The 13,390-nt window shown below is 40.6% G+C and overlaps 1 protein-coding gene across 1 annotated transcript in view; it reads right to left on the bottom strand.

The window, feature by feature from the left end:
• Positions 1-5,776: 5,776 nt before the first annotated feature.
• TMEM35A (transmembrane protein 35A) overlaps positions 5,777-13,390 on the bottom strand; it is a 133,747-nt gene continuing 126,133 nt past the window's right edge. Inside the window, exon 2 of the mRNA XM_044057648.1 lies at positions 5,777-6,656. Coding sequence (XP_043913583.1) covers positions 6,276-6,656 — 381 coding nt within the window. The 3' untranslated portion in view covers positions 5,777-6,275. The remainder of the gene's footprint in view (positions 6,657-13,390) is intronic.

Below are 13,390 nucleotides of genomic sequence, written 5' to 3'. Positions count from 1 at the left end.
CCTCACCTACCTCTGCAGCTGGCAAGCAGGGCTCAGGCCCACGCAGACAGACAAATAGACAGACACACACAGACAGACACACACACGCAGCACTTGGACAACTACTAGAACCACAGGACAGCAGTAGCAGTTCAGGCACACTTCCTGCTTTACTGGACTGCATCAGCTAAAGCTATTTTCATGGTTTACTGAGCCATCTAGTATACTTTTGCAGGCCTGGGAAACTTGCCAATGAAGAAGCAAGTGACACAGGGCAATTACAAAAGTTTAATACTTCTGCATTATGAAACAGGGTCTTAGTACATATGCAATATTAAACACAGAAGTCAGATGAATGATTTTAACGACTATGTTAAAATGCCTTTCAGAGCTGGTTCCATGGGGTCCATGATTAGAACAGACCCCCCCCCCTGAGCTGAACATAAGCTGGCAACATCTCCTCTCTTCCTTCAGTGGGTCTACTGAACCTAGCCTGCCTACATCTGAGGCTGGTGAAAAGATAAAGGACACTGCTGCAGTGGAGTGAGCCCCAATGGCTTCCCAAACCACAATCACTGCTTTCAGGAGGTGGATGAACAACCCGGTGACTAAATGGCACATTGGTTATGCAGTATAGAGCACACCAAACTCATAACACTGCTTTATTACTGCCCCAATCCACGTAGAATGAGCGAACGTTGGCCCCTCACTCCTATCCTCCTCTATGGTAATGCTAGCATCTGTGCTTCTAGCTGAACACAGGCCTTCTGGAGCCTTTTCTAATGTGGTATCTCAATATAACCCTCGGTCAATTTCGCACATCTGACAAACATCTCCTGGACACATACAAACCATCAAAACATATCGGTAAGTCCCTGTATAAATACTGTGTTGCTCATACGTGGAACTCTCTTCCACTTAAAGTCAGAAGTACCCCCCATAAGCTCCAATTCAAACTCACACACTACCTTAAAAAAAAAATGGTGTTGCACATGCCAAGCTCCAACCTGACTTATAATTGCTTTCTTCTTAATTCTACTTTTGATCACCCAAATGAGTCTCTTCCCCTGCTTCTCTACCCTCGTTTCCGTCTTCGTTTTACATTTACTCTGTTTCTCCCAGCTTTTCCTTCTTCTTATCCTGTATTTCATTCTTCCTCTCGCTAGAACTACTACTTTCACACATCTCTATCTTTGGTCTCTTGTAAATATTTCTGTATTTGACTTATCCTTGCTTTTTGTCATGACTGATTTCTTTAAAATAGTGTATAAATGTATTCTGTGTTTTTTTTTTCAACTGGATGTAAATGCTTCTTGTCAATAAACTAAATGTAATGCTATTTTTTTTGATCAACTGAAACTGTATCTGGAGCTTTTCTCCTTGGGTCTCCACTGAAAATGGGCCGTCGGCTCAGTTGGACCAACCCGGTTAAGAAATGATAATAAATAAATAAGCAGCAACAGCTTTACCCCTCTGTACCACCAAAGCAGGTTAGAACAGCTACTCCTTACACACACAACTAATTCTCTGCATTGAATTATTCAAGGAAAAGTGCGTGTGTGTGTGTGTGTGTGTGTGTGTGTGTGTGTGTGTGTGTGTGTGTGTGTGTGTGTGTGTGTGTGTGTGTGTGTGTGTGTGTGTGTTTATAGGTATGTACTAGGCTATCTGCCCAAAGGCATTTATAAGCCTAGCTAGAATGTGTTGGCTTTCGCCGCCCCCTTAGATTAGTTCCCTGTGCCTCTGTCCAGCAGAGCCACTGAAGTGATCCCTGGGGTAAACTTTCTGTTTCCCATCCACTCGTCAAGGTTTCTTTTGAAGAGTGTTAATGAGGAGCTCTGCCTAATGTAGATTGGAATCTTATTCCAAAGCATGGGAAGTTCTCTGGGACAGGAATCAATTACACAATTATTAAATAAACAGTTTTTTTTTAAAAATGATCATTCAGGCCCGGTGGAAATAATCCCCTGAGCTTGACTATCCATTTCTTTTCCTTTACAATTAATATCTCATGTCTTCCTGCCTTATCCTGTGTTTTATGTACAATGCAGTCAATAACTGTAAATCTGAAAGACCCAGTCTTAGGTTTACATATATGTCTGGATTATTTCCACCGGGCCTGAATGATCATTTTAAAAAAAAACCTGTTTATTTAATAACTGTGTAATTGATAATTGAATGCTATGTGTATATATAGCTTTGTTGGAGAGAATTTTTGTCATTTGTTTTTTGCTCACTGTGGAAGGCAGTAATGCCGAAACTGTTCTGATGTTATTGTTGGGTAGGAGTACTTTTTAATACACCATGTATTATTTATAATATAATATATTTTTTTCCACACTGAATTGTGCTGGCTCTGTTTTTTTTTTGACTTGTGACATTCAGGATTTTGGGTCGTTGCACTAGCCGTACTTGCGGGTCTCTCACAGTATTAATTGAGTAGCATTACCCTCGTTTTTTTTTTGTTACTTGTGCTATTTACGGAGGTGGGTTTGTCTTTCGAGCCTTGCCTAAAAAAGGCACTATGGGGGTGGCAAGAGCCTTGGCCAGTATTTGAAAGCCTAAGGGTAACAGGTGCAAGCCATCTCTAGCGAAACAGTGTGGCTTGTCGAGCATGTCATCCCAGGCTGACAGACACTGGATCCCCATTGAATGACACCAGAAGCTTAGCCAATTGTTGAAATTGATAATTTTTTCTCTATACCGTGGTTTGGTGAGAGCAGGATGCTACTCAGGGACAGGGTCATACCAGCCTGGGCTATGTGATCAGAGAGCTCCTCCATGTCTCTTTTCATGTAGTCCAGGGAGGTATGGCTCAGGTCAATCACACCAACATGGACAATGACAGAGTCATATTTGTACTTGTTCTGGAGTGACCTGAGTGCTTGTGTTATGTGGTGGATCCTAGCACCTGACAGGCAGCTAACAATAACCTTCTCCTTATTCAGCCTAGTGAGTGGGACGTCAGTGTGCCTGACTATAGAGTCACCTATTGCTAGTGTGTTGGGTATGTTATATTGCCTTAAGGGCTGTGATTGTGTGGCACACTGGTTTTGTGAAGTACGTGTTTCATGGTTTGTGATTGGGGGGGCGGAGGTTGCTTGGATGTCTGCTTTGGAGGTCTCTTTTGCTTTTGCAGATTTTTATTTAGAGTCTCTGAGTATGTTTTTGTGTATTTATGTGTGTTTTTTGCCAGTGCTGGTTTCATAGGTCTATGTGAGACTGGTAGTGTGATGCAAGTAATTCCCTTCTCCTCTTGACTGCCTGGTCCAGTCTTGGGTTGAGAGAGCTTAGCCTCCAGTTTGGCTGTATAATTGCAACTCTCGCATGTATTAGTGTTTGGTGGAAGGAGGAGAGGGTTGTCTGTGTACATGAGGCAATTGTAACATTGCCTCAAAATGCCCAGATTCACCAGTTGGACTGGGGAGTACACATGAAACTGCCCTTTGGACATGTCTGGATAGGTACAGTAAACTGTTTTACTGATTGCCTGGTAAGGTCGAATAGAGAGGCTTGTCCTTCTCTACAGTATAGGGGGGGTCTAGTGCTAAGGTTTATTAGTGCTTGCTAGGAGTTTTGAGCAAGTGCCGGCATGAGAAGTGAATGGTTTGAGTGCTTAATTTGAATGTTTGTCTAGTTCCAAGAGAAAAATTGAAGAGTAGACTTTGTGGAGCCGGGAATAGTTATACCCTAGCTAACCGGCGCTGCCCGGAGTGCAAAACCGTGCAAATGCGGGTTTTATAGCAGGGAAATGAAAGAGATAGAAATTAGCCCAAAATGGCCAATAAACTACTACTTTTGGGGCTGAAACCACACCTCCAGGGACAGATAGGCTGCTCAAAGCTCCCTCTCTCACAGTGAGCAGAGAAACTTCCTTCTATCCAAGTAAGGTATGGGCAACACAGAAACTTGTAACACAGCCCTGAATTCAGCACTAACCTGAAAACTAGACTATACCAGCTTAGAAAGGAGGGGAAACTAGTATATTGTTTTTGTTTTTTTCAGAAAATATCACACTTGAGTGTGTAGCCTACAACAGTTAAACAGGTAATTTAAACACAAAAACTAATTTGTTAAAGAGCAGGCAGTAAAATAAGTACAATATGTAGTTGAAACAAGCATTTTAAATCACAAATACTCTAGAAAATCGGCGTTTTAGGTGGAATTAGCTAAAGGCAGCAAGAACATGCAGAAAAATGATACTTAATCACTCCAAAGTCTCTCTTTTGTCTCTCTGCTACTGTAGAACTCTGCAGGCCACCAGGCAGGAGCTTTCTGAGCTGTACATTAGCGCAAAAACCTCGAAAATGTGGGTTTTATAGCAGGGAAATGAAAGAGACAGAAATTAGCCCAAAATGGCCAATAAACTAATAATTTCTGGGCTGAAACCACTCCTCCAGGGACAGATAGGCTGCTCAAAGCTCCCCTCTCTCACAGTGAACAGAGAAACTTCCTTCTATGCAAGTAAGGTATGGGCAACACAGAAACTTGTAACACAGCCATGAATTCAGCACTCACCTGAAAACTGGACTATACTAGCTTAGAAAGGTGGGAAAAGAAGTATTTTTTTCAGTAAATAAAGCAGATGCTATCAGAAAAACACTTTAAATGCACAGAAATGGATAACACACTTGAGTGTGTAGCCTATAACAGTTAAACAGGTAATTTAAACACAAAAATGACTTTGTTAAAGTGCAGGCAGTAAAATAAGCACAATATGTGTGCATCACTGTCAAGTGTTGCGTCACTGTCACTGTGCTTGTGTGTGTGTGTGTGTGTGTGTGTGTGTGTGTGTGTGTGTGTGTGTGTGTGTGTGTACAAACACACATTCACTTTTATATTGAAATATCTGACAAAAGAAGGTCACATAAAACTGCGTCTCAGAGAAAAGCCCAATAAACATTACTGGAACTTGGGGCAAACGTTTTTATTTTCTAAAAGTTTCAATACAATGTTTGGTCAGATAGAGCACTTTCCATTTCTTTCTGTGACAAAATGTCATTAAAGTAACTTCTTAACTCTTAACTTTCGATTTCTGATGGACAAGAAAACTGATAAAGAAACAGTGGAATCACAGAACCCGTGGAAGATTTTCAAATTTAAAATCATTAACTTCTGGAGGGTCAAACTGATAAATAAAGTAAGCACAGGATACAAAACTAAAAAAGTCCTAAATTACATTAAATAATACATGCAATGTCTGTTTTACAGCTAGATGGACTTCATTTTCACATAGCTCACAATTCCATCATATATCCTCTAAACAATTCATGCTGGTTTTATGAGTCTGGGCAGAATGCATGCAGTCTTTCCCCATCCTCCAAAGGAAGTAATATAGTTCTGGGGTGGATGAAGAGTGGGGGAATAAGGAAGATGATGGAAACGTGTAGTAAATCCCGAATCAGAAGGTGGTCCACAACCTACAGAGTACTAAGTGTTGCATCACTGTCACATGATGCAGGCTTTAGTCATATTTTGGAAAATGGCGTACCTATGTGGATAGCTATACTCAGTCATACTGAAATGAAACTTTCTAATACTTTGTTATCGAGTCCCCCACCCCTCTACCCAGTAGCATGTTGAAATGATCCATTTATGAACATCCGACACCATACCTTTCAACCTCAGTGCAATAAATCTGGACAAAGCCTAAATTTATGGGGGGGGGGACAAAGGCCCCAAAATAGTTATAGATGTTAAATATTGCTCTTGTAATAAACTTAGAAAGTTGCATGAATAACAGGATTTGTGTTAGCATGCATATTCTGAAGGATAGGAAGTCTAAAACTCAAATGTACGCCAATATTTAGTGACTTCAATCGTCAGTGATTTGCCATAAAACTACAAACTTTATGAGGAACAGACCAAAAACAGAAGGCAAAAATCTGGACAGTTAAACAAGCTATGTCTGACATGGAAATGGAAGAAGATTACAAAGGCGTAATGATTGAGATGTAGGAACCCAGTCCTAACATGTCTTCCCAACTTGAACGCAGAGTGTAGCGGGCATTACCCAGGAAACATCCAAACATGTCCAGTCTCTGGCAATGGGAAAGAAAGGAGTACATTTCTTTTCTCTCTCTTCACTCCATGCAGTCTCTTCCTGCTTTTTCAGCCAACTAACTTTTAAAAACTATACCCCAGTTCCTTCCATCTGTTTCTGTCCTGGGATCAATGAGTTTTGGAAAGAAACTTTAATTTAAAAAGTGCACACTGTCACTGGTTTCTAACTGTAAAAAAGGAAATATCTGGGCTCTCCGGAAACATTCTGCCAGAAGGACCTCCCTCTGCGATGGATATTAAGACACCTTCATCTTATTCTTCTCCTGCGAGTCACTTTGCTGAAGCTCTTCTGTGGCACCTTGAAACGTAACTTCCCGTTCTGGCTGTTCGTCAGGCTGGCGTGCTATCAGAAGACGGCAGGTCAGCAGGATGCCAAAGACTAAAGCATGGGCGTAGCGCTTCAGTGGGTCACCTACCAGCTGATGAAAGAAGAGAACTGCCAACATGACCAGGAGGAGGATAAAGTTAGCCACGTCTTTGGGTTTTCCAGGAACTAATGTCATCACAATTCCAGAAGCTACTTCTAAGGTGCCAATAATCTTCCGCAACAGAATAGAGCTTATTCCCATCTTTTTTAAAATCGGCAGAGCCTTTGTATAGCCTTTATATGCTCTTTTCTGAAACAAAGAACAAAGAAAGAGACAGTTACAAAAAATACGATTACACGGCAGATGAGAAGAGTCTTAAAGGTACAGAGGATGACGGTTTTAGAGCAAGACTTAAAATGCATGTGCCATCCTGTCCTAATGGCACTAGCATTTTGTTTGTTTGTTTGTTCATTTATTGTGAAGAAGGACAGGAAGGCATGCATACATAAAGAACATGGACAAAAATGCAAAAATCAAAGTAAACATTCTTCATTCCAACCAAAAGCAAAATGTATGTAGCTTAGTTTGTACTTCGGAAACAACAGTTTTCTACTTCCAGCAAAGCAGATTCAGACTAGCTAATAATTAGGAATACATGATGTGTGTGTGCGACTGTATGCACGTATGTATAAATATATGCGTCTTTGTGCACGTGTGTCTGTATGTATGTATAAATATATACATGTGTGTGAGACTGTATGTATGTACATATGTATAAATATGTCTGTGTGTGTGTGTGTGTGTGTGTATGTATAAATATGTGTATATGTATATGTGTGTGTGTGTATATATATATATATATATATATATATATATATATATATATATATATATATATATATAAATAAATAAATAAATAAATGTGTGTGTCTGTATGTATGCACAAATATGACTAGTCTATAATCTACTGTGCATCGTGTAGTTTGTCAAAGTTTTTACGTTGGGAAGACCAATCGCTGTTTAAGAGACAGGATTAGACAGCATGTTTATGGTATTCGCAAGCAAGATGTGAGGAATGCTTTATCAAAACATGTTATGTCAGCAGGGTGTGAACACTGGTTTAAGTTTATAGTTTTGGATATGTATATACCAGGCTTGAGAGGTGGTGATGTAAAAACTAAGACGGAATGTATTGAAATAAAATGGATGCATTTGCTTAGAGCCAATGAAGGTAAAGGGTTAAATGAAGCTATTCCGATTGGACCTTTACTGAAATCACGTGACTTGGAACACTAGGCTGTGCATATAAAAACTCACTGTGGATGCAGTATTTTATGGGTCTGAAGAAGTACCTGTGTGTACCAAAGAACTTATCCTGTTTTTTATTATTTTATTGATTTTATTCAGTGTGTAACGTTTTATTAAAGTTCCTGTTTGTTCTACACTTCTGCCTGACCAGCTATTTGTTCGATTTTATATATATATATATATATATATATATATATATATATATATATATATATGTAAAATATATATGTGTATGTGTGTGACTGTATATATGTATGTATAAATATATGTGTGTGTCTGAATGTATGTATAGATATATATGTGTGTGTGTGTGACTATGTATGTATAAATATATGTGTCTTTATGTGTGTGAGACTGTATGTATGTATAAATGTGTGTATATAAATATATATGTGTGTGTGTGTGTGTGTATATAAATATGTGTGTGTGTGTGTGTGTGTGTGTGTGTGTGTGACTGTATGTATGTATAAATGTGTGTGTGAGTGAGACTGTATGTACGTAAAGATGCATGTGTGTCTGTACGTACTTATAAATGTGTGTGAATGCATGTATGTATAAATATGTGTGTGTCTGTATGAGACTATATGTATGTATGTGTGTGTCAGTAGGTATATATAAATATATGTGTGTGTGACACTATATGTATATATAAATGTTTGTGTGTGACTGTATGCATGTATGTATAAATATGTGTGTGTCTGTATGTATATATAAATGTGTGTGTGTGTTTGTATGTATATATAAATATGTGTGTGTATGTATGTATAAATATATGTGTGTCTTTCTGTGTGTCTGTATGTATGTATAAATATAAATGTGTGTGTGTTTGACTATGTATAAATATGTGTGTGTGTGTCTATGTATAAATATAAATACGTGTGTGTGTGTGTGTGTGTGTGTGTGTGCGTATCTATATGTATAAATATATATGTGTGTCTGTGTGTATGTGTGTGTGTATATATATATATATATATATATATATATATATACATATACATATACATACACACACACGAGTACATGTATAAATAAAGTTGTGTGTGTGACTGTATATATAAATATATGTCTGTCTCTGCGTGACTGTATGTAGAAATATATGTATGTGTGTGTGAGACTGTTGTTGTTTCTTTCAGCTTTTCCCGGTTAGGGGTCGCCACAGCGGAACTCCGGTCTGCTAATGATTGGCAGTAGATTTTTACGTGCCGAGTTGCCAGCTCTGATGCACAACCTTCAACGAAGGTACGCGCATTCACGCATGTCTCAACACAGAAGATGCTTTAGCTGAGAATCGAACAGGACAACGTCTTACTGTGAGGCGGCAATGCTACTGCAGCACCACCACCGCAGTTGTGTGTGTGAGACTGTATGTATTTATAAGTGTGTGTGTGTGTGTGTGTGTGTGTGTGTGTGTGTGTGTGTGTGTGTGTGTGACTGTATGTACGTATAAATATATGTGTGTATGTATGTGTAAATATATATGTGTGTGTTTGTGTGTGTGACTATATGTATGTATGTATGTATAAATATATATGTGTGCTTGTGGGTGTGACTGTATGTATATATAAATGTGTGTGTGTGTGTGTGTGTGTGTGTGTGTGTGTGTGTGTGTGTGTGTGTGTGTGTGTGTGTGTGTGTGTGTGTCAGACTGCATGTATGTATAAATAGATGTGTGTGTGTGTGTGTGTGTGACTATATGTATGTATAAATGTGTGTGTGAGACTGTATGTATGTATGTATACATATATAGAGACCTCCAAAGCTGAAATGCAAGCAACCACCACCCCCCAACACTACGCAAATGACACATAGCCCACAAAATCAAGTTACTGTCAGCTGCCTGTCATGTTGGTGTGGATGACCTGAGACATACCTCCCTGGACTACATGAAAAGAGACATGGAGAAGCTCTCAGGTCATGCAGCCAAGGCAGGTATGACCCTAGCCCTGAGTAGCATCCTGCCACTGCCCAGAATGATACCACAATACAAGGACAAAATTAATGACTTCAACAATTGGCTAGGCTTCTGCTGTCATTCTAAGGGGATCCAGTGTCCGTCTGCCTGGGACGACATGATCAACAGACCACAATGCTTTGCCAGAGATGGCCTGCACCTGCCGCCCCTAGGAGTCCGGATACTGGCTAAGGCTCTTGCCCACCCCTACAGTGCCTTTTCAGGCAAGGTTCAAATGACAAACTCACCACCATAGCAGGTATAAGCAAGCAAAATCTGAGGGTAATGCTACCCAATACTAGAAGTTTAAACCTCAAAATGCACTCACTTGAGGCACTCTTTAAAAAGGAGAACATCAACATCTGTGCAGTGACGGAGACCTGGTTCAAGGCTCCAGACAGCACCCCTGCATTACTAGGCTACAACTCATACCACACATTTTGGCCACCTAACCTGGACCAAAACACTAAAGGAGGAGGCGTGTCCATATTCATTAAGGATATCAACACCTCCAGGCTAGTTGCTCAGCATAATGCATCCAAAATGATCCATGTGCAACTAACACTGGGCAAACCTGCAATCTAGGTTGTAGCTTGTTAGACATCCCCCACCATGCCCCAAGATGCCCACTCCATGTTTCTTGATATACTGGGTAATATTAAAGTACAGCCCAATACCCTAATAATGGGCGATTTCAACTACCCCACCATCAACTGGGAAAACTACTCATGTACTAACTCATTTGCTCAAAGTTTTCCGGAATTCATAAATACCAACACCCTGGATCAGCTTGTCCATACCCCCACCAGGGGCAGCAGTATTGCGGGCCTGGTCATTACCAATATAGGCAACCAATGTTCCATGCCAGAGGTCAACTCCTTGCTGGTCAGATCTGACCACAAGCTAATCACCCTAAATATCAATACCCTGCCCCCATCCCTCATTAAGGAAACCACCGTAAATAAACTTCTCCAAAGCCAACTTCATGCTTCTTAAGACAGAAGTGGCAAGCTTCACAACACCCATACAGACAGAAAATAAAGGTAGGACTGCTGAATCCAATACAAATGCACTGTATAAGCACATACACGAGGGCATGGATCTTGCCATCGCAACATAACCAAGAAGCTATCCTCCAAAATAAGGAAGCCAATCTGGTGGTCCCCTGCCATAAACAAACTCTACAACAGAAGAAAGAAACTGTTGCAAATAAGAGTAAACTCCAGTGATTGGAGGAACTCCCTGGTCAGCCTCAGTAAGAAGCTGAGATCCCTCAAAATCCTCCAAAGCTAGTTATGAAAACAAAATCACCACTGATTCTAAAGACAGTCACAAAGCATTCTATAGCTATGTCAAGAATCTCAATGGCAACACTCAGATCTGCTCTGAGTTACAGCACAATGGCACTAAATATACAGAACCAACGGATATTGCCAACATCTTGGCAGATAGGTTCAGTGTTAACTTTACCCCCCCCTACCCCCCACCCCCCCAAACAGCCCATCACTATACTGGAAGAATGCAAAGTGCCTGTAATCACAGCTGCACAAGTAAAAGACTGTACTCTCCAAAGTCAAGAACACAGCATCCATGGGACATGACAACATCCCAGGCTGCATTCTGCATGAACTACAGAATGAACTGGCACCCCACCTAAGTACCATGTTCAATCATAGCCTCACTTCAGGCTTTGTGCCCACTGAGGGGGCGTCACCACAGACCCTGAGAACTACTGCCCCATTAGCTTTATGAGCCTGGTATGCAAGGCCATGGAACATATCATCTTGGAGTTTATAAACAAGGACATAGGTAACCTCCAAACTCTGGACCCCACTCAGTTTGGGTTTCTAAAAGGTAGGTTATGTCTCCTAACCCTGACTGACTTCTTTGAAGCAGTCACCAGAGCCGTGGACAAGGATAAGGTGGTGCACACAGCCTATCTTGACCTCGCCAAGGCTTTTGACACCATCCCCCACTCTGGAATTATAGATAAACTCACTAGACTGGTTATAAATCTCTGTCACAAGATGGGTGGCCAACTGGCTCACTGACATAACCCACACAGTGAATGTAGCCGACTCCAAATCCAACTTCAGACCAGTGACAAGTGGAGTACCACAGGGCTCAGTCCTGGGTCCTCTCCTGTTTGGCATTTACTTCTCAGAAGTCCAGGCTAATACAGCAGGTCTTTGGCTAATGAAGTTCACAGACGACTGCAAACTAGGTGCCATAATAGAATCGCCTAATGATGTGGACATTCTACAAAGGGCCTCACTAAGACTGACGCTTGGTCTCAAAGTCATGGCCTCAAGCTCAATGCCAATAAGTGCATTGTCACCCTTTTGGAAAAACACTGTACCCATTAACTACCACATAGGGGGTAGCCTACTAAACACCAAAAGTGTGATGAGAGACCTTGGGACACAGGTGGACAGTAGTCTCTACTTTGATCACATCACCACAGTAGTCAGGAAATCCTTCTATGTGGCACACCTCATCACAAAGGGGTTCAGCTCCAGGAAAAAAATAAGTCATTGTTCCTCTCTACTCATCCCTTATCAGACCCATTATAGAGTAAAATGCCCCATTTGGCATGTACCTTCCAAGACATCTACAACTAGAAAGGCCACAGAAATACCTCACATAAGAGGATTACCGGCCTCACACAGATGCCATATATAGACCATCTCTACTTTGTCGCTTATCGCCTACTCAGAGGCAACCTCTGCCCGACATACAAAGCCATGTCAAACCTAGATCTGTTGGACATGCTACACTTAAAGAAACCCTCAATCCCTCTTGAGCCACACGCTCCAGGGACCTAACCCTTGCCACCACAATAAACAGAACATGCTGGAGGGAAAGATTCCTGTCCCAGAGACTTTGCATGCTCTGGAACAGACTACCCATTCATGTCAAGCAAAATACCTCATTAGCCCTGTTTAAGAAAAATCTTGACAACTGGATGGGAAATAGGAAATTTACCCTGGTGATCACTTCTGTGGCTCTGCTAGACAGGGGCGCAGGAAAATAAATTTCTTGGGTGGTGAAAGCCAGGGAAGTTTTTTGGCTAGGCTTATATAGGCCTCACAGCTGACAGCCACCTATGAACCTATGTATGTATAAATAAATATATGTAAATAAATAAATATAAATATATATATGCATGTATAAATGTATACATAAATATATGTGTGTGTGTGTGAGACTGCATGTATGTATGTATAAATATATGTGTGTGTATGTATGCATAAATGTGTGTGTGAGAGACTGTGTGTATGTACGTATAAATATGTGTGTGTGTGTGTGTGTGTGTGTGTGTGTGTGTGTGTGTGTGTGTGTGTGTGTGTGTGTGTGTGTGTGTGAGACTATGTGTATGTATGTATGCATAAATATATGTGTGTGTGTGACTGTATGTATAAATATATGTGTTTGTGTGTGACTATGTGTGTGTGTGTGTGTGTGTGTGTGTGTGTGTGAGAGACTGTATTTACAAATATATGTGTGTGTGTGTGTGTGTGTGTGTGTGTGACAGACTGTATGCATGTTATGTATAAATACATGTCTGTGTGTGTGTGTGTACGACTGTATGTATGTACGTATAAATATATATGTGTGTGTGTGCGTATGTGTGTGCGAGAGAGACTGTATGTACATACAAATGTGTGTGTGTATATGTATTTATAAATATATACGTGTGGCTGTATGTATAAATATATGTGTGTGCCTGTATGTATGTATAAATATATACGTGTGTGTGTGTGTGTGTGTGTGTGTGTGTGTG

The sequence above is a fragment of the Protopterus annectens genome, chromosome 15.part0 (assembly GCF_019279795.1).
Source record: "Protopterus annectens isolate FY-2018-M chromosome 15.part0, PAN1.0, whole genome shotgun sequence".
Lineage (NCBI taxonomy): Eukaryota > Metazoa > Chordata > Ceratodontiformes > Protopteridae > Protopterus > Protopterus annectens.
The sequence above is the reverse complement of the archived record's forward strand: the minus strand, read 5'-3'. Positions and strand labels throughout refer to the sequence as shown.